Genomic DNA, 27,337 nt, shown 5'->3' on the forward strand with positions numbered 1-27,337 from the left:
AGGATAGAGTAGCATGGAGAGCTGCATCAAACAAGTCTCAGGACTGAAGACCACAACAACAACAACAACATCTACAATTCAGCATCTCTGTTATATGGCGAGTAGCAACTTTTGTTTTCATAATATTGTTACATTCCATCCTGGATTTTCCACTGTTTGAAAAAGGCAATATGTTAATTCAAATAGCAACAGTGAACTACAAATAAAACTGATAACCAATAAGTAAACCCACAGCAACTGGAATACCAACATACAAAACAAAAACACTATGAACTTATAAACCAACCCAATATTTGTTGTCAAACAATTCAGCTAACTTTTCATCAACTCCTCATGACATTCAGAATATTACAAGTGTATATGCATACCAAAACCTTATTACACATCTAAGTCTTAATAACTGTATCCCATAAAGTGTTCTCCAATACACAGATGTTAGCACATTGTGTTAGCACTCAATTTTCAGTTCAATGAACAGAAACAACCTTCACAAATCAGTATTATTTTTCTATCTCTCGCATTGCAAGCGAGTACTGGAAAACTAGCAATAAAAGACATAGATATTAAGTATTCTGCAATAAAATCAATGCCTAAAATGAGCCTTAGTTCTCAAGCCAAATCACATTTTATGAGATCATTCAACCATCACAGTTTTACACCTATGTATAAAAGCTCACAGATGAAATATTTGTCATTCCCTTAATAGAGCACACTGGTCTCTTTGGAACACTGCAGGCTGTCTAGAACATCTACGAAGTAGTCATGCTCTCTCCAGTTCTGACTTTAGTCATGACAGTGAAGTTGTGTGCAAGTGTCAGTCGACTGTATGGAAAACAGCACATTAAGATTGGTCTACATGGAGAAGTGACAGAATGGCAGAAAGGGCTAACATGTTTTGATGTGAATGCAGACTGTCCAATGTGTCTAAAAGAAGCCTTTTGCAACCATGTACCACAGTAAAAGAAAAGTGGTAGTAAAATGATCCTAACTGATAGAGAACAGAGCCAAAAGGCATACCAAATCAATAATAATCAGTTTCAATCCCAATAGGAACTCCTGCTGTCAGTGAATGCCAACTAACATGTTACTGAATAAACATTTCAGAAGTAACAGCATGCAATGAACATTTCGAGTCGGGTACATTGGAAAAACCCATTGCTCATGGCAGCATGTAAAGTTGCTTGTCTTCAAAGGGCCGAACAACAAAGCAACTGGACTGCACCTGACTGGACTCATGTTGCGCAGTTGAATGGGTCATGATTTTGCTCAATTATGGAAAGCATCATATGCACTAATGCCCAAATAAGACATTTATACCATAGTGTATGGAGGGTATAGCTACAGTCGAAGAAGGCTCCATGATGTTCTGGGGGAGTATCTTTTGTATCATGACTTGGGCCTATTCATTTACGTTAACCAGGATTCTCTGTTCAGTGCCCTTTCTTCTACATCTTCATAATGAATATGCTGTGAAAACTGACAACTGCCATGTTCACAGGGCTGCATGCATGCATGCAGCTGTGGTTTGATAACACTGAGGCACCCTGCTGCATCTTGACTGGCCCACTAAAGCATCCACTCTTAATCCCATTTAAAATGTGTGGATCTATCTGGAACAGAGGCTGAAACATATCACTCAACATCCCAAAAATTTGGTGGCTCTTTTATGATATAATCATCAATAGATGGCTTCAGCCGGACATAACATACTTGAAGAAACTTCTAGATTTTCATCATCACCAAACTGAGGCTATTGTCAAGGCTAGAAATAGTGTTAGATGGTTTTAACCTGTCATTTTCTCGGGGGGGGGGGGGCTAATTTTTTGTATGGTTTGCTTATATAGTACACCTTCCAGTCTATGGAGTAGTACTTCCTGTGCCCACAAGGAGTTACCATTACACCAATAATCTGGCAATAGTAAGTCAAGAGAAATCTCTGAAGATGTTAAACCCCACCTGACAAACACATTGAGGGAGCTGAGTGCCTATTACACTTCATCCAACTTCATCCAACGCCAGCTAAAACACAACTGTGTGCTTTTCATTTTCAGCACAATCAGGCACATCATAAACTTGACATCACATGGCAGGGGATACAGTTAATAAACATGAACCTTTCAAAATATCTGGGAGTCACTCTGTACCATACTCTGACCTATGAGCAGCATTGTGAGAATACTAGAATGAAGGTGGAAGCCACAAATAATATTCTCCACAAGATCACTGGTAGCACATGCGGCTCCCGTCCACAAAGCCTGAGAATGATGGTACTAGCAATGTGTTACAGTGCTGCAGAGTACATGTGCCCAGTCTGGTACAAATCCACCTATGCAAACATAGTGTACAAGGAACTAAACAAAATGTGTAGGCTTAGTATAGGCTGTCTTAAACCTACACTACTTGCAAAACTCTTCCAACTTGCTGGTATAGTACCACCAGATATTCATCATGAAGTAACTGGCAATGTGGAGAGAACAAATCAAGCTCATCGGGAAAACCATCCATTACATTGACACATTCCAGCACCTCCAAGGTTGAGGTCCAGAGGAAGTTTCCTCAAGACCACTCCAGTCTTACAAGTGACAACGGCCACAGAAAGAAAACAACTGTAAGTCTCTTGACTTTTAGAATAACTCCACCTGACCTCCTCCTTCAGAAACCCTCACACCTCAGCATGAACAGAATTGAATGGTGTGGAGGTCACACAGTCACCTTCGTTCTGGAGTTGGAAAATCCAGCAGCAACCTCCAGAAATATGTGGATATCACCAACTGTGACTGCAGAGAACCACATACCATGGAGCAGCTATTAGACTGTCAGCTATGCCTTTCATCTAGCACTGAATGTCTTTTGCTTGTGACATTGGGTGCAGTTGTGGTTGCAAGATTTTTGCTGAGAGTGGTGTAGTTTAGTAATTCTTTCTTTCATCTGTTTTTAATGGTAATTACCATATACTGTATTTGTTTTCTGATTCGAGTAAATAATAATAGTAATACACCTCCTGTTTAACCGCTCAATAAAATCTGAGAAGTTTTACACAAAATTAAGGATAGTACTTTTATAGGACAACTTAAATACGTGAAGAGACTGACTGATAAGAAATGTCATGAAGCAACAAGTAACAGTTAAATTGGTAATGGAGGAAGCCTGAAGGGGTACACTTTTAGAGGAAGATCAGGGTTTGAATATAGTAAGCAAGTTCAAGACAATAACATAACAGTGTTGTACAATGCATAACACAGTCTCCTGTAACCAAAAATGGAATTACACAGTGTAGTCTCCTCAAGCTGAAGTAACATGATTGGACACAATGTGTGTAGGTAACATGAAATGCTTGTGATTTTCTGGTTCAATTTGATTTGGTCTGAAATGGTTCAGTCTTCATTCTGTTAATGAACAAACATGAGCACATATAACCACTGCAATATGTACACTGTTTTATATAATAGTTCTTTTTTGCTTGACTTGCTGATACACTATTGTTCTCATGTTCATGAAGTAGCATTCTGTCATATGACTTGGTAAAATAAGCATTTGATCAAGATTCAGTGAAATGTTCTGCAGAAGATCTGATGATGGCACTGTAGTTTGCTGAAACCAGTTATCACAATAAATGCTGTACAACAGCAATCTTGGCTGATTTGAGCTGTATTTCTGTTTCTATGTAAATCTTAAAATACACATGCATTCATGTACTATCATATGTACAGAGGTGTAAAAAATAAACAAGAAAAAAAAGAGTAATATGTGCTATCAAAATTTAGCTCTATGATTAGTGTGAGTGCATGCCATTGCCATACCAAACATTTCTTTGGGGGGAAAAAAATGCCATGTTGATGTACCAAACTTCACCTTGTGTGGCGTATGGATCTTTCACTCTGTGGAGGAATGTGTGCTGTTTTTTTTTTTTTTTTTCTTTTAATGCGCCTTGGCAGATTAAAACTATGGGACAGATTGGCCCTCAAAACTGGAGCCTTGTCTTTCATGGGCAATACCTTACAAACTAAGCTATCTAGGCACAACTTATAGCTTCATTTCTGGCATTATCTCTCCCCTACTTTAAAAACTTCACAGAAGCTGCCCTGCATATATCTACCGAGTAACTTTTCTAGAAGATAGATTCACTCTGGGAACAATCCCCTAGGCTGTGGCTAAGTTATTTCTCTCAAACACACTTTATTTGAGGATGTATGACTATAAATCTGATTTTACCATGGAATAAATAATAATAATAATAATAATAATAATAATAATAATAATAATCTGGCACATGACTTATTGTCATTCACATTCTTGCTTCCTAATGCAATGTTGTTAAGCTTGAATTACAGTCACTTAATTTTGTTCACTCTTTTATATGCTCCTTTTAAAGACTGAACAAATATTGTGATGCAAAACACATTCTGGAGATGGCAGGATGGAGATCTTCTGCAGATGGGGAGCCAAACAGTCATATCCAGTGTTCAAGCAGAACATAGCATCTGCTTCTCTACTTGGTCCATCAGGCACTATCAAGTAGTCCACGAGATATTTTTCAGGTCTTTCTGTCACATTAAATTTTATTGGATCAATTTAATTATTCTTTAAATTTGTTAATAATGCTACTTACCATAAAGATAACATGCTAAGTTGCAGACAGGCACAATTAAAAGACACTTACACACAAATTTTCAGCCTCAGCCATCATCAGAAAAAGAGACACACAGGCACCATTCACTCACACGTGCAAGCACACCCCATGCACACATGACCGCCAGCTCTGGCAGCTTGGGCAAAAGCGCCTGTCTGAGACGCTGGAGTTGGCAGTCATGTGGGTGTGAGGTGTGCTTGCTTGAGTGAATGAATGATATGCGTTTCTCTTTTTCCGATGAAGGTTGAGGCCAAAAGTTTATGTATAAGTGTCTTTTAATTGTGCCTGTCTGCAACTTACCATATTATTTTTATGGTAAGTAGCAACCTTTCTTTTCTTACGTTGTTGATATAGAGTTTTCATTGTTTGATTTTGTTAATAACACATTTCATTGCAGAATTTGACACACTGAGTCTTTCCTGTCTGTTTAATTTTTGTGCTCTTTTTGGCTACAAAATCTGCTTTTCATTGCCATCTAATAAGCCTCAGTGTGATAGTATACAATGTATTGCAACTTTCTTGTTCTTATGCTACTGACTAGTTCTTTAACATGAATGATTTTTGGATCTTGTGCATTGATAATTGTCAGTTTGCTGCTCTGGAATCACAAACTGTTGCCCTGTGACAATAGAGTTCTGCATGCAAGCACACCACTTCAAGACATCAATTACTTCCTGTTGTTAAATGTTTGCTTCATGCTAACTACGTTGTGCACTTGTAGTAACCTGGCGGTAACTACACTTCCCGACAAAGCACACATAAGTACAGCCACTACGGCAAATGAAATGTGCATACTGACATGCAAACAGCGCACCCACAACTACCTGAGGTGGCTGCCGGGGGCAGTCCAGTCACCAACCACCATCACCTGGTCCACTGTAGGCACACAACATTACACCAGCTACACCTGACATGGACAGCTTCTCTACAAGGGCATGCGTGAGCCTCTGGGTCCTCTGCTGTTAAATGCATTCGAGACGTGTAAGCTACTTTCATTGTATTCATCTTTATGTCACTATGACTCAATAAATTGTACTTTTCATGGGCACGTGTTTCCTTGAGTTCCCAGTTAGGACAGCACCTAGCTTAATTGGTGAATACAACAGTAATGCAGCAGTGTCTGTTGCTCCTATATTTTGGTATAGCTGTATGTGTGTAATGTCACAGTGCAAACAGACACACACTACTACTACTACTACTACTACTACTACTACCGCTACCACGACGACGACGTCCACCACCACCACCACCACCACCACCACCACCACCACCACCAACACCAGCACCACCACCACCAGCATTATATATCCCCTTTCTAATGCCCCTCAACCAAAACAGCTGAAGTATGTACACCTACCTGGAAAGATCTACCCCGTCAAGACTGGATTAATAAGAAATAAAGAAAAGTTAAGATGGTGGTTTTAATGCTTCAGATATTTTATACAGTCTACCCACACTTTAGTACAATGCACACAACACTTGTACAACAAAATGAAACTGTCAGAATGTTGTTCAATTCATGTGTCACATTGGCTTGAAGGTCAGTTACATTGTCAAAGTACTGACCCTTCATGACAATTTCGTGGCAGGTTTGTATCAATAACACCAAGTCTCATAACCCATGACAAGTTTTTCCAGAAAAAAATTGTCCACATTTAACATTTCAATCAAGTCACAGCAGGTGTCCATCCATAATGGTTTTTGTTAGGAAGTCAAGGCACGCAGGATAAACTTTGCACAGACTTTTCTCTTCTTCAAAACATTCTGGAAAATGTCTTCAGCTCTTGATTCAGAGATATTGCTCCAAAGTAATTTGTGACACAACAATGTTGATACAGTATGGTCACATGTCCACAACTACACACTGTCTGTTCACAACTGACTGGTTGAATATATAATTGTTGCTCAGAATTGTTAGTTCAAGCTGCTTTGCTGATGTCACTTACATGCCAGAAACAAAATCAGTCTCAGAGTTTTTTGGGCAGACATTGTATTTCATTAACTTGTGTGAAGGAAAAGATTTCATTTAGCTGCTATGACTTTGCTACAAATAAAGCCATTTAACAATAAATGAATAATTTTATAGAGCAATGCTTTACCAACAAATTTTCATATTTTCTTGATAATCTGTTCAAACTTTCCTCAAAACCCACCAAACATACTTTGATAAACATCATTTACGAAAGTTAAGCCTATAATGTTACTGAGAGTGTTACTGATGGCTCACCGTAGCAGTTAAATACTTCTGAACCAGCTGCAATTTCTCTGCTGGCACGCACAACAACATATTCACCATAAAAGCTGAAAATAATAATATTAATAATAATAATAATAATAGAGATAAGACACTGACATAACTGTCTGGTAATACATACACAATTTTAGTATCACTAATCACCTACCTACTAATAATGTTTGGATTACATGAATGATTCATCATACTGGCAGATGGATATATTGCTGTAGCAATACGAACTTGAGCTTCCTCTGTAACATTATGAACAGCAGGCACACTCTCAATTTTGGTAATAGCATGAGCATTGCAAATCAACTGTGCAATATGTCTCAGTATCAGTCTCCCAATAAAATCAATGCTTGGCTCAGATTTATCAGATATATGCAATGATTCAGTCTGATTAGTAAGCTGCCTGTTATCAAAGTATTCTGTGCTCTCCTTCAGATATATAAGCAACAATGTAGCAGTCTGGAATGGGAAACAGTGGTAAACAGTTAGGTACTGTACTAATATGATTTATATTTTTTTAAAAAAAGATATATCTAAAAAGAAAGATGATGAGACTTACCAAACAAAAGCGCTGGCAGGTCGATAGACACACAAACAAACACAAACATACACACAAAATTCAAGCTTTCGCAACCAACGGTTGCCTCATCAGGAAAGAGGGAAGGAGAGGGAAAGACGAAAGGATTTGGGTTTTAAGGGAGAGGGTAAGGAGTCATTCCAATCCCGGGAGCGGAAAGACTTCCCTTAGGGGGAAAAAAGGACAGGTATACACTCGCACACACACACATATCCATCCGCATATACACAGACACCAGCAGACATTTAAAAAAAAAGACTTAGATTTAATGTTCCATCAATAATGAAGTCATTACAGATGGTGCTCACACTCAGATAAGACAAGGCTGGAAAAAAATAGCTGTATTCCCCCCCCCCCCCCTTTCTCTCTCCCTCTCTATCTATCTATCTGTCTATCTGTGTGTCTGTCCATCCATCCATCCAAGAAACTACACCGATTACCTAACAAGAGGGGGTTAGGTAATTTTGGTGTTAGAGGTGTTGGACAATTGTTGCAGAATGAATTATGGTCAGAATTATGACCTATTGCTATGATGGGGCAACATGCTGACCATTTACATGATTGTCTTTTTTTGTTACACTTTATGATTTATATTTCATTATGTTCGACCCCCCCCCCCTTTCTCTCTCTCTAGAACACACACACACACGCACGCACGCACGCACACACACACACACACACACACACACACACACACACACAAAATAGTGCTGCATATTCAGAAATTCTTCTAGTTAGAAGGAGCTGTCACACAGATATGATTTCAGCTTTTGTTTGAAGTTAATTTTATTACCGATTAAATTATTTCCAACACTGGGTAGGTGGTCAAAACTGTTTATTGCTGAACATCTCACTCCTTCTGTGCCAGACTAAAGCAGAGTATACGTCATTTTTTCTTTTAGTATTGTATTTACAACTGCTTCTGTTATTTCTGTTGTGGGCTGGGGTCGCCCACTTTGAAGAAACTTTCATTCCCGCTGAAAGAGACAAATAAAGGTGTCCCAGCAGGACAGATGTATGGATTCTAGGGCAGCACACATACAATGAGAGTAACACAGAATAATGAGTAGTGAAATATGTTACTCAACTCTGGTAACATTGGTTACAGCAATTGTAGAATACAGGTTTAGTCTCTCTCTCTTGTGCTGACTACAGTTCCATGAACATAAACTCAATAAGGTTATCTGAACTTAAGTCGTAAGAAAACTAATCTTCTGTCCTGAAGTACTATTTGAAGAACAGTTCCAAATAACAGTTCTTAGATGGTCTCTGTCCGTACATGATTATTCTATTCACTGTTCTGTTTCTACTGAAGACTAACCACTGTCTGTCTATGAGGCACTGTTTCTATCTCATTCAACAACTTGATGAGGTGAAGACATGACAAAAGATCTGCGAGAACACCCTACCAAGACTCGGATTGACTTACAACTTGAACTGACAATGTCTGCTAGTTCATGGTTACCTAAGCATGGATCTCTCTGCCTGATGGCACTGCCGCTCACAGGGAGCAGGATTCTCATGGGCAGCATTATTGGTTTGCGTGCAGCAATGTTCCTGCTGTGGACAGACGTCCATAGTACTTCTGGTACCAACTGTCGCAAACTCTTCTTGTGTGATATCTAAGTACACCACAATTTCAGAATTGTTATTGTTTGTTGATAACAATCTTAATAAGAGAGTAAAGGTGCTGTGATGTTGCTACAGTATAGTTTGGTCACAATCATTTTCTCCAAGCACTGCCAATATTTCTATGTGTGTCACATGCTTACACAGGTAAGGGAAGGAGTCAGCACTGCCTTCTCACACCGCTCCTCTCCCTTTGGCAATCCTAATGGGGGAGTAAGGCCTCCAAATATTTCCAATATAAAGCAACCGCATGAATCATCAACTTTCATGGCTAAACAGTATGTCCAACTGTTTAAAAGTTGTCTACATTGGGCTTCTGAGAGCAAGCCATGATTTCAAGCAATGGACTCGTTTGTCTTCAGTGAATAGTTGCCCCAGAGTATTGTGCCACAAGAGCTTAGTAAATGAAAATAGGTAAAGTAAGTCAATGTTTTTGAATTTTTATCTCCAAAATCTTATATTATAAATAATGAAAATGATGCACAGCTTAACCATTTAAGACCTGTAATATGTGACTTCTACTTCTGGTTCTTATCAACACAAGAACCACAGAACAAAGTAGTGCTAACCTGTCTTTGTATAGAACATTATCCATGAGCCATGGCTGCTTACTTCACCAAGAGGACCATCTGTTGTACACTTGCTATTCAATTTCAGTACACAATATTTTAACAAATCGCATTTTTTTTATTTTGTTGAGAGGACAGCATTATGTTTAAATGGGTATCTATCCTCTGCTTTCGCTGACAATGAGATAAGACTGATGTGCATTTTTAAAAAAATTGAATTGCTTGGTCTCCAGCCTTAACTTTTAAACATACCCCAGCCTTTGTGTGTCATTTTAGGGAGAAAATTTGTGTTGCAACTTTTAATTCTTCACTAATAATCACCCTCATCTCTAAGTATACTTGGATGATTGATAAAGACCCAGAAGCTGGGCACCAAAATATCATTGGACACCAAAATATGCTATAATCATAATCATCATTTGCATGAACTACTGAGATAAAGTTTGATACATTGTTTGTTTCAGAGGCACACGGAAAGGAGATCCTCATGGATGTTGAACATGGTACATCTAATAATAACGCAGAACACATACAATACTTAATGTGCTTGGATTTAATGTTAATCCATAGAGAAGTGCTACTCAAACATGTGGGACATGTGCGCTAAAGAATAAAAATAAAACTAATTTGAACATGTATATGACAAGAGATGTCCACTAGCCAAATAGAGGCATGGTTGGGTAGTGGTCAAAGACAAGTGGAAATGTGCTAAACTGTCTTCCATGTGATCCGTGCTCTGTTTAGCATTTTCAGATGAAACTTAATATAACTGCCGGGCATTGCACCATTCTCATGCAGTTTAGTAAAAACTTGAGTAAACACTCTTGAATTTAGTACTCTGCAATTAGGAAATCATCTAACATATTCTCTGCACACTGCAGCAATGTTTGCATTACAAAACTCATACGTAAATACCATGTCAGCATATGTGGCATTTGTAAATACATATGACATGCTTAAATGATACAATAGAATTGGTCAACAAATCACAATAACAGCTGAAAAATTCAGCTCAAGCATAACTTCGAAACGCCCTTAAAAATAAAAATGGCATTCAATAAATAAATCCCTAAGAACTAGAGTACCAAAATGCAAAATGAAAACTAATGTCTGCAACCAGCTATCTCTCTGTAACCAATAAAGCTTGGACATGGAATGTTTTATTCAAATAGGTCTACCACCTCCTAAAATATTTACTACTGCTCCTACAACACTTCATACAGATGCTCCAAACCATGGGGCAAAGTCAGCCATCCAGTTGTTAGCTGTTAGTTTAAGCAGTTATTGTTCAGGGTTCATTATGAGCACTGCTCACCTCCGCAACCTGATTCTTCCAATTTGGCTGTTGACTTTTATGGCACAAATGCAAATGCGGTAAAATAGTGATTTTAAAATACCTCTTGCAGTTTCTTTTGAATGTCTGGTTACTGTCCACTGGCTCTGCTAAAAGCCACATTTCAAGTGAGCAAAACATAAATGCAACAGGGACATCACTGGAGTGGTAGAGGCACATGTGAGGTACCTTGATTGGTTGAGTACTGAACAATATGGCTGAGCAACTGACAGACTGGCTGCTCATCCAAAGAAAGTATACAATGGCTACAAACCGATGACCACTTCCCTCAGTATATGAGGGGCATTTGCAAAGTCCGTGCAGAGTCCGAGAGATGGCACCCACCGGCACCGTACCGAGGTGATGTTCAGTTAGTAGCATCTTTCGAAAGAACGCACACCAAGCTTCAGCCATATTGGTCTATTTTTTTTGTGTTTGGTATTTGTGTGAATCAAGGAAGTCAAGTGATTGTCAAAAAATGGACGAAAAAGAATTTCGTGTCGTGATTAAAAATTACTTTATGAAAGGCAAAACACCTCAGGCGACTAAACAGAAGCTTGATAAACATTACGGTGACTCTGCACCTTCGATTAGAATAGTTTACAAGTGATTTCGAAATTTTTGGAGTGGCCATATGGGCACAAGTGATGCTGAACATTCTGGACGCCCTGTGGAGGTTACGACTCCAGAAATCATTGATAAAATCCGTGATATGGTGACAGATGACAGAAGAGTTAAGGCGCGTGAGATTGCTAGTGCTGTGGGCATCACGAATGATCAGGTATATAATATTTTGCATAAACATTTCAACATGAGAAAGCTATCTGCAAGATGGGTTCTGCGATTGCTCACACTTGACCAAAAATGGAATCATGTGAAGTGTTGCAAGGGTGGTTTGCAGCTGTTAAGGAAGAATCCGTAGGACTTTAAGCATTGTTTCGTAGCTGTGGATGAAACATGGATACATTACTATACTCCTGAGACCAAACAACAATCTAAACAATGGGTTACCAAGGAAGAACCTGCACCAAAAAGGCGAAGACCATTCCTTCAGCCGGAAAGGTTATGGCGACTGTCTTTTGGGATTCGCAAGAGATAATCCTCATCGACCATCTGGAAAAGGGTAAAACTATTACAGGTGCATATTAATCATTATTATTGGACCATTTGAAAACCAAGCTGCAAGAAAAACACCGGCAATTGGACCACAGAAAAGTCCTTTTCCATCATGACAATGCACCAGCACACACCTCAGCAGTTGTGGTCGCAAAACTAATGGAAATAGGATTCCAACTCATTTCACCTCCCCCATATTCTCCAGACTTGGCTCCTTCAGACTACTATTTGTTCCTCAATTTGAAAAAATGGATGGTGGGACAAAGATTTTATTCTAACAAGGAGGTGATTACAGCAACTAATAGCTATTTTGCAGACTTGGACAATTCCTATTATTCAGAAGGGATCAACAAATCAGAACAGCATTGGGAAGTGTATAAGTTTAAAAGGAGACTGAGTCGAAAAATAAAAAATGTTTACCCCAAACACATAAGTAGGTTTTATTTTTGCACGGACTTTTCAAACACCCCTCATAACTTGCAGTGCTGTAGCCAGTAAGCTACATTCATAATTGTAATATCATCAAGAGATCGCAGTGCCACAGCATGGTCAGCAACACGAACCAATATATTATTGAGGGCTCGCTGTAATGCATAACAACCAATGGGAGACACTCCAGAAGACATGCACTCCCTCTTAGAATAGCAGCATCCTCAGGCTGAGGGCAATATATGTTGAGTGTGCAAGAGCTCTGCCCCAGTTTGTGACCTCATCTGAAGGAATCAATCTCACAATGTAAGACCAATGAGTTAATGAAGTTTCTGAGGAACTTGTACTTTACTAAAGGATGACCATCGAGCCTCAAGAAAATAGTGTATTAATTAGTGCATTGAGAGACACTTTGCCAGTCAATGACAGTTGTAAATTATTCAGTAATTCTGTGGCAAAGAAGTGTTCAAAATTAAGTAAATCTTTTATTCATTAATGTAACAAAGTGAACTAATATTTAATGAGTTACAGTTCCTATGTGTCACCTCACCAAGCAATTAAAAAACCCACAGTTATGCCCTGCTGAAAGTAGTTTCTATAGTTTACTCATTTTGAGCCACAAAGGGCAAACTGTGATAATACATAAGGAAAGATATTTTCTCTAATGTATTAGCTTAAAATGAGTAAACTAAAGGACACAGTGCCATGCCAGGCACTAAGGTAAGCACACAAATCTCACACTGCAGAAGTTTCATGTGGTCACAATAATAATGACAACTTGGAATTTGAACTTCTGTTAATTGTATGTTCTCCTCAAACTAGTGTCTACTTCAACCAAGGGCTTGGTATAATGTGTACTTTTCCCAAGCCTCCATACATCTTGTGCCCATCTCTCTTCCCCATTTCCTATTTTTGCATCTCTCTAGGTAAAATTTCCAGTATTAAAATCAAGAACAGCTACCAACATGAGTAATTTGGAAGTAGATACCCCTGCTGTAGCATAGCAGCTTCAGACGCTCAATATAGACAAGACTTCCATTTTCAGCAATATTATACAACTACTCACTATATGAAAGATCTGTAGCCAAAGGCTAGAATGTTGCAAAGGTCACACCAACACACCAGTTGAGCTACAGGTTCATATCACTGAAACACTCTGTAATAGACTTTTGGAACATATACTATGTTCAAATCAGTGTTCAGACTGATAACTCTTACTTTTTTACTGTTATCCAGCATTATGAAATACCTTGGAGACAGTGATCTATCGACAAATATCCAGCATGGGTTCATAAAATACTATTCTTGTGAAATACATCATGCTCTTTATTCACACAAAGTAATGAATGCTATAAACACCAGATATCAAATTGATTCCATTCCTCACAAGTGGCTTCTAATGAGATTGTGTGCCTGTGGAGTATTGTCTCAGCTGTGTGACTGAATTCACAATTTTCTGTCAAACAGGTTACAGCTCACAGTAATTGATGAAATGTCATCTAATAAAACGAAAGTAATATCTAGGATTTCCAAAGAAAGTGTTATAGGTACTCTGCTGTTCATAAGCAGTATAAATGATTTCTGAGCAGCCCTCGCAGACCATTTGCAGGTTATGCTGTCATTTACTGTCTAGTGAAGTAATCAGAAGATTGGAATGATTTAGGACAGTGATAGTCAACCTTTCATACCTACTGCAAAATATTATGAAAACCTAATGAAAATGTTTAAAACCCCTACCTCCCACTGTGAAATCTGCAACACCCACTAGCGGGCAGTAGGCACAGTGTTGACTATGACTGATTTAGATGACCAAAATAATTGCATGGTGCAAAAAGTGACAACTGACCCTAAACAATTGGAAGTGTGACATCCTCCACATGAGTACTAAAATCTTTTAAATTTTGTTTACACAGTATATAACATAAATTTAAAGGTTGCAATTTCATCTTAATACCTAGGGATTATAAACTACTTAAACTGGAACCACTACACGGAAAATCTTTTGGATAATGCACACCAAAGACTGCATTTCATTGGCAGAACACTTAGAAGATGCAACAAACTGACTAAATAAACGGCCAACACTACACTTGCTCATCCTTTTCTGGAGTACTGTTGCACAGTATGGGATCTTTACCAGGTGGGAATGATGGAGAACGTTGAAAACGTTCCAAGAAAAACAGCTCATTTTGTGTTATCACAAAATTGGGGAGTCAGTGTTATGGATATGATAACTGAGTTGGGGGTGGAATCATTAAAATGAAGGCATTTTTCATCACAGCAACATCTTTCCATGAAATTTCTAACACCAATTTTCTCTTCCTAATGCCAAAATAGCTTGTTGACTACCACCAATATAGGGAGAAAATACCATTGTAATAAAATGAGAGAAATCAGAGCTCGCATGGAAAGATTTAAATATTAATTTTTTTAGAGAAAAGGTTGAGAAATGGTCTAAAAGTGTTTCTAAGAACACTCTGCCAAACATTTATTTGTGAACTGCAGATTAATTGTATAGATGTAGAATTCCTTTTTAACAGTTTCAGAAATTTGAGGTTCAATGAAATCTGAAACGTGAGTGGCTGTCAGTCTCATTTCAGCTGCTTCTTCTTCAGTGCCTGGGTAAGCAGTGGTTCTCTCCTGTTTTAACTCAGTCAATAAGATGTACTATAATATTTCTCAAATTTCATCTAAAAACCTAGGGATTACAAGCTACTTAAACTGGAACCACTACACAGAAAATGTCGTGGGTAATGCTATCCAAAAACTGCATTTCATTTATGTAAATGGTTTAATAAAGAAATAACAGTTTAAGCATTGTCATACCAGTACATACCAGAGCATACTGAAAGAAGTCATCATTTTCCATGTTCTCAATATGAGGTAGCAGGCTGTACACAGCAGGATAATTATTATTTTTATTTCCAAATAATTCAACACAGTCTGATTTGTCTGGTGGATGTTTTATAAATTTGCTGTTTTCAGAACACAGAGGATCTGCCTTAAGCACAACACGCAATGCTAAATGGGCTATGCCAACAGAGTGCAATAATTCTAGGCCACCAGAGCATTCATATCTGTGGTACTCTCGCCAAGATGAATCACGACAGCACTGTCCACAGTAGAAAGTTTTAGCACAACCCGTACACCTGCAAACATGAGTTAACAACAATATTGCAAATAAACTGCAGATATACACGATCACAGTACATTCTGTATTGCCCACAAAATACCAGGTGACATTTTAAATTTCCAAGAATAACATACAGTATAAAAACAAGAATAATATACAGCATCAAGACATCAGATTCAATAATCAAAACAGAAAATTTCTTTTTACATTATTACTAATAATGTAATGCTAAGCAGCGAAAAAACCATGCTAATTTATTTTTTCATTATATACTAAAGCATTATAAAGGAGTGCTTTACACATACCTTTAACTTGTAATGTAACGATTTTCCAGTGAAAATAGCAGACTGCTGAAAAATGATATGTTTGCTGAGAATATTGGTGTTGTGCTCTTCAGTCTGAAGACTGGTTTGATGCAGCTCTCCATGTTACTCTATCCTGTGCAAGCCTCTTCATCTCCACATAACTATTGCGACTTATATCCTTCTAAATATGCTTAATCAACGAATTTGTGAGACCAGGTTTTTTTATATTACAACATCAAAGATAAAGATTTGTGTGAAGCAATCCTTCTCGATCTCTTGGTGTCCCTCTATGAGTTTTACTCCCCACATTTCCCTCCAATGTTAAATTACGATCCTTTGACATCTCAGAAAGTGTCCTACCAACTGATCGCTTCTTCTGGTCAGGTTGTGCTATAAATTTCTCCTCAGTTCTACTCAGCACTTCATCATTAGTTACATGATCTATTCATCTAATCTTCAGTATTCTTCTGTAGCACCACATTTTAAAAGCTTCTATTCTCTTCTAGTCTAAACTGTTAATCATCCAAGTTTCACTCCCATATACGGTTACACTCTATACAAATATGTGACTGATGCATATTAATCAAGGGTCTAAGCAAAACCATGCCAGCTACAGCTCAGCTGATAGCTTAGCAGGCCTATAGTGAACTCATGTCATGAACATCTGGCAGATGCTGATGTAGAAAGAAGACAACAGACTTTTAGTATGGCTTTGAACACTAAGAACACAATGAAATCAGTAACGAGGAAGAAAGTTTTTTTATAGATAAGTCTCAAGCTAGAGGAGTAGGCCAACTTTTGCAGGATGAGCTACGATCAGAATAACAAATCATCAATTTCTTTTTAACCTAGTGCTGGTCTGAGTCAGGTGATAGAGGACTAAGATTTAAAAAACTCATCAAAAGACACTGTGGTTATAGCGAGTGAGCTGGGAAGTAGAATACACAAAGGTGTTGAGTACAATATAGAGTGTGACATGTTAAAGACAGAGTCAGCGTCAAGGCATACCAGTGTTGTATTTGTATCTGTTTTGAGCTATGACCAGCTTTATTAAAGTGTATGGTTCCTGTTGTTTATATCAGTAGATTGTATTGTACTAGGCATAGCCTTCACCCAACAGAGAAGGGAAATCAAAATTGGCTGAGCTAATAGCAGAAAACTTACGGGAAGAGTCGCTATCACAAGTGGTAAAATGCCAATGGTAATATCTCTCAGAGTTGCACCATCTTTTAAGTTGGGGAGACTAGAGTACTAAAATTATGAAACTACTTATTTGCAACAATGAATGAGTGCCAGAAAAGTGAGTTAACATGATATGCCTCCCTCAACATCATGTGACCACTGGTATCGATATGTTGAGTGTTATAATGATTTAGGTTAACATTTAATTTGTACAGAGCACATATGAAGTAAGGAGGGATGCTCCATTCATAGGAACCACCGCGTTTTTAAAGATATAAACATTATATCTTCGCCTAGAGTAGAATTTGAAATGAGACAGCACTGTCAAGATAAGACTGCAGAACAACTCACAACATCGGAGGCTCCTGACACATACGACTAAATCCATACTCTGCAAACCACTGCGAAATGCATGGCAAAGGGTACATCCCACTGTGCCCATTATTGGGGTTTCTTCTCATCCTATTCACATATGTAGTGCAGGAAGCATGATTGTTTGAAAGTCTCTGTAGCTGCTGTAATTATTCTAATCTTGTCCTTGCGATCCCTAGCACAGCAACACATAGGGGGGTTGTAATATATTCCTAGACTCATCATTTAAAACCAGTTCTTGAAACTCTTTTAGTAGATTTTTGAGAAAGTTTAGGTCTATCCTTAAGAGTTAACGAGTTCAATTTCTTCAGCATCACCGTAATTCTCTCCCAAGGGTCTAACAAACCCGTGACCATTTGTGCCGCCCTTCTCTGTATATTTTCAGTATCCCCTGTTAGTCCTCTTTGGTACATGTCCCACACACTTAAGCAATATTCTAGAACGGGTGACACAAGGTAGATTTGTAAGCATTATTCTTTGTAGACTGATTGCACTCCCCCAGTATTCTACCAATAAACTGATGTCTACTAGCAGCTTTACCCACAACTAAGCCTATGTGATCATTCCATTTAATATCACTGCAAAGTGTTACACCCAAGTACTTGTATAAGCTGGTTGATTCCAACTGTGGCTCACTGATAATATAGGCATAGGAGACTATATCTTTTTGTTTTGTGATGTGCACAATTTTACATTTCTGAACATTTAAACCAAGCTGCCAATCTTAGCACCACTTTGAAATCATATCAAGATCTGACTGAGTATTTATGCAGCTTATTTCAGACAGTACTTCATTACAGATATCTGCATCATCTGCAAAAAGTCAGAGGTTACTATTAAAATTGTCTACAAGGTCATTAATATACAATATGAACAGCAACAATCCCAACACACTTCCCTGGGGCACATCCAAAGTTATTTCTATATCTGACGATGACTCTCCATCCAGGAAAATATGCCGTGTCTTCCCTACCAAAACGTCCTTAATCCAGTCGTAAATTTCACTTGGTAGCCATATAATCGAACTTTTAGCAATAAACTTAGGTATGGTACTGAGTCAAATGATTTTTGGAAATCAAGAAAAGCTGCATCTACCTGACTGCCTTGATCAACAGCTTTTAGTATCCCCATGCGAGAAAGGTGCGAGTTGGGTTTTGCATGACCAATGTTTTCGGAATCCATGCTGATTTGCATGTAGGAGGTCATTCTGTTCAAGACACCTCATTATGTTTGAGCTCAGAATATGTTCTAAGATTCTACAACAAATTGATGTCAGTTTTGGATCACTTCTACTATCCTTCTTGTAGATGTGTGTTACCTGTACTTTCTTCTAACTACTGAGCATAGTTTTCTGTTCATGGGATCTATGATGGATCATAGTTAGAAGAGGGGCTAACTCACCCACAAATTCAACATAGAATCTGACAGGGATTCCAACAGCCCCGGGGGCTTTGTTCAGTTTTAATGATTTCAGCTGTTTCTCAATGCCAATGACACTAAAGATGATTTCACACATTTTTTCAGTGGTAAGAGGATTAAATTAGGGCAATTCTCCTGTTTTCCTTTGTAAATGAACATTTGAAAACAGAGTTATGCATTTCAGCTTTTGCTTTGCTATCCTCAATTTCAGCTTCTGTCTCATTTGTTAAGGACTGGACCCTAACTTTGGTGCCACTAACAGCCTTTACTAACAATGTGGAAGGTGCATGGTTGGCATTATGGAATGCAGCATTAGTGAGTGCAAATGATGAAATTGTTTGACATCCAAAATGCACAAGTGAAAATTTAGTTCAATGAAGATTGTTGGGAATCTGTCGAGACCAAATTATGGAAGAGGCAAAAATGACTAGAACAATTTTTGGGAGATGCAAAGATCACTTATTATGAGGTGAGATGTAACACAGATCAGCTCATAAGGAAGAAGAAATGGGAACCCTACAAAAGTCTGTTGATAGGGGTCAAAGAATCAAAGTCATCACACTCCTTTTTCTGGGCCTCAAATTTGTGAGAGCTGTCTACCAACAAATACACTGGTTCTAATGATTGAGAGCGGTGAAGTGGTACCATTTTTAGAGCAGCAGATCTATATAAAAAACCTTTTGAGAACTTACTGGATCATGACATTCCAACAGCACTGACAACACACATTACAAGCCCAATTTGATAGAGTGGAAGTCCCTGAACCATCAAAGGAAGAAATGAGTCTCATGCTTAAGATCCTCAAGAACAACAAGGCTCCAGGAGGTAGCGCTATCACAGCCATGAGGCCCCACTTGTGAAGTGAAACACTGATGGAGGCTTTGAAGCTGTTAATATCTACATTTAGACAGCGAAAACAATTCATGAAGAATGGGAGAGAGCAATTATATGTTCCATCTTCAAGAAGGGTGATGCTACATAAATGTCCAACTACCACGGGATTTCATTACTTGAACCTGATTACAAAGTCTTTATAACACTGCTGCTAAACTGCTTGAAACCAATGGCTGAAGGAATTGTAGGCCCCTATCAATGTAGTTTTGTTAATGGACAGTCCACTCTTGACCACATATTTACCTTGAGGCAGCTGATAGAGAAAAATTTTATGAGTTCAACTGGGAATTACATCTTATCTTCATTGATTTCTGAGAAGCATATGGCAGCACTGACTGCCTCCATGTTATGGAAACTGTTAGAGAAATTTCACATCCCACTGAAGCACATCCAACTAACTGCAGCTTCCTACTCTCAATCACCTTGTCAAGTAAGATTCAGCAACCATCACCACCATTCAGTATTCAAAATGGACTGAGACAAGGAGATCCATTGGCAGCAATACCATTCGACTTGGCCTTAAAAAAAGTAAGCCACAACAACAGTCAAATCAGCAAAATGAAGATGGTGGGAGCAGACACAATCCTGGCATTTGTTGCTGCTGTTATTCTCGGTGACACCCTAGAGCAAGAACACACTGGTCCATCCTGATTTCTACACAATTCAAAGAAAATTAGGCTGGCATTGGATGATGATAAAACTAAATATCTCGTTGTATCATGCCGTCAAGCTCTCCTTCATTCCACTGTTGTTGACTGGTATACTATTGAACGAGTTCAAGAATTCAAGTACCCATGTTCCATACTGAAATAATAAAGGTGAAGTGACAAAAAATGAACAAAACAAATAATAAATGCTAATCACATGTTATTTAGCTTGAACAATTCATTCACAACACAACTGATACCACAGAAAAATAAGATCCAGCTGTACATCACTAGTACTCTTATATGGTTGTAGAACCTGGGCATCATCAGCAACAACTGAAGAAACAATCTGTGCCTTTGAGAGGGAGGTACTTCAAAAGATTTATGGACCCATCTACAGTATCACAGAAGGTAAAAGGGGATAAAGAAAGAACAAAGACCTCTATTAGTGGTATGGAAAACCACATATTGCCATTTTAGGGCACAAGAGGCTACAGTGGCTTGGTCACACTCTTCGAGCTGATAGATCTCTCCTACACTGAGTCCTCCATTCTCAACCTGCTCTGATATGCCTAAAGGGACATCCAACAATGCAATAGAAGGATCTAGTATTAACAACCCATAAAGAAGTGGAGCCAACATTGATGGAAGACGAAGCTGGAGACCGGCAACCATCTACAGCAGGTATCTCCTCTGTTGTGACTGACTGACCACCTTCCTTATGGTACTTTAGTAATGAGGTCTTTTATCATTTTTTACGGAGTGATGTTTTTCCCCTTTTGTAGTGTGGTTATTTCTTTTGTTTTTCTGCTCTAGGCCTTAAAGGCTCATGAATGCGATAAATGATTCTGATGAAATGATTAGAGCAGATTTTAATAACAAATCATTCACATTTTTAAGTCATCAGTCCTTCGGTTGGTTTTTTAATGTCATACTAACATTTATAATAGAGGTGTACATTGAACACCTGCAGAAATTTTAACTTGTTACAAATTATTTGGAAGCTATATTGGTCTATTTATGATGAACAACAAAAGAGTGGTTGCTGTTTATTTTAAAAACCCTTCCAATATGAGTTTTTGGTTGTCAGTAACATTATCACTCAATGTAACTCCTTCCCAAAGAAGGTAGCTTACTGTCCAATAACAGCCACTGAAAATATATTTATAAGCAGGTTCAATGAACAAAATTATATTGCAAAATTAATGGACAATGGCTTCTCAGATCTTGACTTGTAGTTCCATATGTTAAATGTTAATAGTGATCAAGATACAAAGTCTACCAAAGCTGTGTGGAAGAGGGTAGTCAATAAGCCAAATTGAATTATTTTAGAAAATTACCCAAAGATATGAACTGAAATGGTGTACACAGCATTCCAGACGTGAATGAAAAATACAAAATATTCATTAATAAGCTCTTCATCTGATCTAAAAACTGATTTACTCCCAAAATAAGTCAAATTAGACCAAAGTCTACAATAAATAAATAAATAAATAAATAAATAAATAAATAAAATAAAATAAAATAAAAAATAATAAATAAATAAAATAAAAAAATAAAAAATGTGAATAAAGGTATGCTGTATGGTAAAAATAAAACTGTATCTGTCATTCAGAAATGGCTCCAATGTTGATGTTGTTGCTTTTTACAAGGCACACTGCAAAATACTGAATACAGTAAGCCAGGAATGGAAGGAACCCACCTCTGTAGCTGAGGTAAATAATGCATGCTTGTGGAGTGGCGCTCGACTAGGAAGTAAGCCAGTTTGAATCCTGGTAGGTAGTAGAAAATTTTCACTGCCAATATTTTACCAGTAAGGGGAGGTGAGGTGGTGCCTCAAAACTGCTGATCACCAGTCTTTGTGTCAATGTCTGCAAGCAAATTCCGAACCTCTCCACAGTGTATCATGAAGTGAGGGCATGTGACACTGTTGTTGATGATTCATTCATCAGATGGGGATGTTAAGCTTGGCGGCTCCACTGGTGCTACTCAGAGGAGCAGGCTACATGCTGGCACAGAGTTTTAACCTCTAACTTCCCTTCATCCATGAAAACAGAAACCCAACAACACACTGCATAAGCACTCATCACAGTCATCCACATGTCACAAACACACACTTGACACTTCATCACAGGTTGGAGGAACACAATGGCAAACCAGCTCCACTAGGACCTTGCCCATGGTGGCAACGCAATATTCCTGCATCTGCTCCCCAACACTCAATCTCTCAGTAATTTATGTTATGCTAGACATTCAACCAACCAGACTACGAGATAAAGACAGCCACCAACTTTAATTACAATGAAGGAGGAGACCGGGAGAACAGAGATGAGGAGGATCAGATAGCTTTAAGAGTATTGATACATTGTAACACATGACTGCACTATAAAAAAGCTTTTTAACACATCTATTATAGCTGTTGCTCAAAATTTGCAGTTGCCAGACTCAATAAATGTTTCCAAAAAATATCAAATATAGTCATAAACAACTTCAGTAACACACATATCATTCTCACTTCACCAGAAGTAATATCCACCACAAAATATTTAAAATGTTCTTCTGAGACCAATAAAATAGTAAGTTATTTGTATACCAATTATTCATCACTGGAACATCCATCAACTGGTTGAAATAGGGAGAAGTTAAAACCCTGTATAAGAAGAGAGAAAGAAATACCATTCCACTTCTGTCCAATTTCACTTCTGGCACCAGTTTTGAAAAATATTGAAAATGTAATATACAATGATTGCCCAGAAAGTAATGCACTGCATTTTTTTCTTCAAGAATTCTTTATTGAACAAAATGAGAAGTACACATACAAAAGAATGGTGTTTTATCTACATACCATATTTTTTCACATAATCTCCATCCCATTCTATGACCTTCCTCCAGCACAAAACAAGGGTGTGTATGCCCTGTCAGTGCCAATCCTTGTCCTGGTGGTGGAGCCAGTGCTTCACTGTGTGAATCACCTCCTTATCATCCTCAAAATGTCTTCCACAAATGGCATCCTTTAACAGCCCAAGCAAGTGGAAGTCCGTGGGGGCTGGGTCAGGTGTGTCATGTGTGACAGCTGTGGATGGTCTCCCCAATTGCTGCAAATCGTGCCGAACCACCTTCTTATGACGTCAACCTCCATGCCCAGTGACTAACTGTACTTCTGTTGACAGCAGATGCCCCACAGAATTTGTACAAGTGTTTGTGAATATTCCCCACACTTTCTTTCCCTGCAGTGCGAAATTCAATGATGGCACGTTCCTTGTAACGTACATCTTCTACAAACACCATTTTGAAACTGTCCTGCAGCTATGCTATCTGTCAGAAGTGATGGAAACTTGGGGCATTCACTCAGGAGACTTCAAATGATATGTACCTAATGTTTCACATTCGTAGCATTGTTTTCGGCTGAGAAAAAAAAATGTGTTGCATTACTTTCTGGGCAACCCTTGTACAAGAAGCTTTTTAACTATCTGACAACAAATAATATACTTTTAAAGAAACAATTGGGTTTCTGGAGGGTTTAGGTACTGAGAGGGCAACATATACACATTGTATGAATGTACTTTATTTATCCCATAATAAATTACAAGTCACTGGTATTTTCTGTGATATGTTAAAGGCATTGGATTGCATAAATCAAAAACTCCTTTTAACTAAATTAGAATACAATATTTGCTGTATATTGGTTCAAATGTGTTGTATGGAAATACAATCTATTCACACACTACATTAGTTAATTACATCACATAATCATAAACTGCAAAGAACATCTATACATCATTCCTTTGTTCAAAGTCAACTGGATGACTGGTGCCAATGATTCTGTGGTTGAAATGTACAAGTTGCACAGAACGAGTGGTGACTGGAGATTTACTTGCATGCACATACTGTGGTGGTGGAATGCTGGGTGCATTCTGTGTCCTTGTGAAATTACACACCAGTGACTCTGACAAGGAGTAAAAACTGGCTTAAGTCTGTTGATGGATATCATGATGGAAGAGCCATTGATGTTAATGTCAAACAATCTGTAGTGACATGTGAATGCTGTGCAAAGACCATTGTCCAGGGGTTGAAAAGATTTTCAAATGGCATTATGTTGGACGAAAACCTGTTAGCAGGATTATCCATGTAGATAATGATTGGTCACTAGATAGAATGTTCTTTTGAAACAGTCGGGCAGAGCTTGCAAATCTGCAAACACTCATGTTGTGAAAATCTTTTATGGGCTTTGATCACAATGCTTGAAATGTCGATGAAGAATTCTCCACGAAGTTGAAGTGTTTACCCATATGATAATTCAACCAATGTTTTGCTGAGATCTTCTTGGAAAGCTGTTCAGATGCCAATTAAGACAATAGGGAGGCTGTCAGTCTAACACTCTGTGGCAAGGTAGCTGAAGGAGACCTTTAACTGTCAATGGACTCATTCCACAGGTTCACAGTAGTGGGGTGGTAGGCACAGCTTCGAATGCAATTCATGCTATGTGCTGTTCAAGATGCTTCAAAGAGGTATGACTCAAATTGTTTGCTGTGACAGATATTTATGGGGAGGGGAAGCAATTGTGTTGGATAGCTAGTGACAGAATACCGGGTGGAGACACTGGGACTTCCCCCACCCTCCCCACATTCTCTGCTGCTAAGCTGTGGGTGTGCCTCCAAGCAACTGGGCAACAGCGTATCAAAAAATCTGATTATTTAAAATCATGTAATTTATTAGTAAAATAGTTCAAAAATACATAAACATAATTAAACCTGAGTTTAAACCTCATCACATCATAGTTTCTATGGAAATCAATGTTTTGCAGAAGTTTTACATCCCTTGATAATTGAAGATACAAGTTTGAAATTTTAACAATGTTAGGGAAGGAAAGCTGCTACTCACCTTATAGCGGAGATGCTGAGTCACGATAGGCACAACAAAAAGATTCACACAATTATAGCTTTCGGCCATTACGGCCTTTGTCAGCAGTACACACACACACACACACACACACACACACACACACAACTTGCATATATATCTGCTGTCTCAGACAACTGAAATCACACTGCGAGCAGCAGCACCAGTGCATGATGGGAGTGGCGACTGGGTGGGGGTATGGAGGAGGCCTTGGATGGGGTAGGGAGGGGGACTGCTTCACAGCCTGTGCCATATGGATCTTTCCCATCAACACAAAGCTATTCTGAATTGTGCAGGTGGGAACTTTCCCTGCAATACATTCTATGTTCCTGTAACCCTCCTGGCCTCAACCTTCGTTAGTCACTGTCCTCACCCATCCAGCCCCCTCCCTGTTCCCTTTCCTGCACTACACGGCTGTCATTTCACTGCCACACCCAGTCTTTTAATTTCTTTTTATTTCTATCCTCTCCACTATTTAAACCCCCACCCCCTCCCCACCTTCTCTCCTGCCTTCCATCTAAACTGCAGCACTTCACTGTCCGCCACTCTCGATGTGACAACCATGGGTGGCTAGGCTGTGCAGTGACGAGCAGTCCCTCTCAAAATATACCGAGGGTCTCACTGAAGCCTTCACTGACCGTAATTATCCTCCCATCCTTGTACAAAAACAAATCTCCCGTGCCTTATCTTTCCAGTCTCCCACCATCTTCCAAGATCCTACAGTCCAGCCACAGAGGAGCATTCCCCTCGCAACTCACTACCATTCGGGACTGGAACAACTGAATTACATTCTCTGCCACGGTTTCAATTACCTCTCGTCATGCCCTGAAATGAGAAATGTCCGCCCCACTATCCTTCCCACCCCTCCTACAGTGGTATACTGCCGTCCACCGAACCTATACAATATACTCGTCCATCTTTACACAACCCCTGCTCCCAACCCCCTAACCTCATGGCTCATACCCCTGTAATAGACCTAGATGCAAGACCTGTCTATACATCCTCCTACCACCACCTACTCCAGTCTGGTCACTAACATCACCTATCCCATCAAAGGCAGGGCTACCTGTGAAACCAGTCATGTGATTTACAAGCTAAGTTGCAATCACTGTGCTGCATTCTATGTAGGCATGACAACCAACAAGCTGTCTGTCCACATGAATGGCCACTGACAAACTGTGGCCAAAAAACATGTGGACCACCCTGTTGCTGAACACGCTGCCAAACATGATATCCCTCATCTCAATGACTGCTTCACAGCCTGTGCCATATGGATCTTTCCCACCAACACCCTGCAATACAGGGTTATTACAAATGACTGAAGAGATTTCACAGCTCTACAATAACTTTATTATTTGAGATATTTTCACAATGCTTTGCACACACATACAAAAACTCAAAAAGTTTTTTTAGGCATTCACAAATGTTCGATATGTGCCCCTTTAGTGATTCGGCAGACATCAAGCCAATAATCATGTTCCTCCCACACTTGGTGCAGCATGTCCCCATCAATGAGTTCGAAAGCATCGTTGATGCGAGCTCGCAGTTCTGGCACGTTTCTTGGTAGAGGTGGTTTAAACACTGAATATTTCACCTAACCCCACAGAAAGAAATCGCATGGGGTTAAGTCGGGAGAGCGTGGAGGCCATGACATGAATTGCTGATCATGATCTCCACCACGACCGATCCATTGGTTTTCCAATCTTCTGTTTAAGAAATGCCGAACATCATGATGGAAGTGCGGTGGAGCACCATCCTGATGAAAGATGAAGTCGGCGCTGTCGGTCTCCAGTTGTGGCATGAGCCGATTTTCCAGCATGTCCAGATACACGTGTCCTGTAACGTTTTTTTCACAGAAGGAAAAGGGGCCGTAAACTTTAAACCATGAGATTGCACAAAACACGTTAACTTTTGGTGAATTGCGAATTTGCTGCACGAATGCGTGAGGATTCTCTACC

The 27,337-nt window shown here is 38.9% G+C and overlaps 1 protein-coding gene across 2 annotated transcripts in view; it reads right to left on the minus strand.

The window, feature by feature from the left end:
- The window catches only part of LOC126188183 (SET and MYND domain-containing protein 4-like), a 141,903-nt gene that overhangs the window by 25,553 nt on the left and 89,013 nt on the right, over window positions 1-27,337 (minus strand). For both annotated transcript variants that reach the window (XM_049929708.1, XM_049929707.1), the window contains exons 6-8: window positions 15,365-15,677; window positions 7,033-7,334; window positions 6,858-6,931 (exon numbers count right to left, since the gene is read on the minus strand). In XM_049929708.1, the coding sequence (XP_049785665.1) occupies window positions 6,858-6,931; window positions 7,033-7,334; window positions 15,365-15,677 (689 nt within the window). The remainder of the gene's footprint in view (window positions 1-6,857; window positions 6,932-7,032; window positions 7,335-15,364; window positions 15,678-27,337) is intronic.

This window comes from Schistocerca cancellata, chromosome 5 (assembly GCF_023864275.1).
Source record: "Schistocerca cancellata isolate TAMUIC-IGC-003103 chromosome 5, iqSchCanc2.1, whole genome shotgun sequence".
Classification (NCBI taxonomy): domain Eukaryota; kingdom Metazoa; phylum Arthropoda; class Insecta; order Orthoptera; family Acrididae; genus Schistocerca; species Schistocerca cancellata.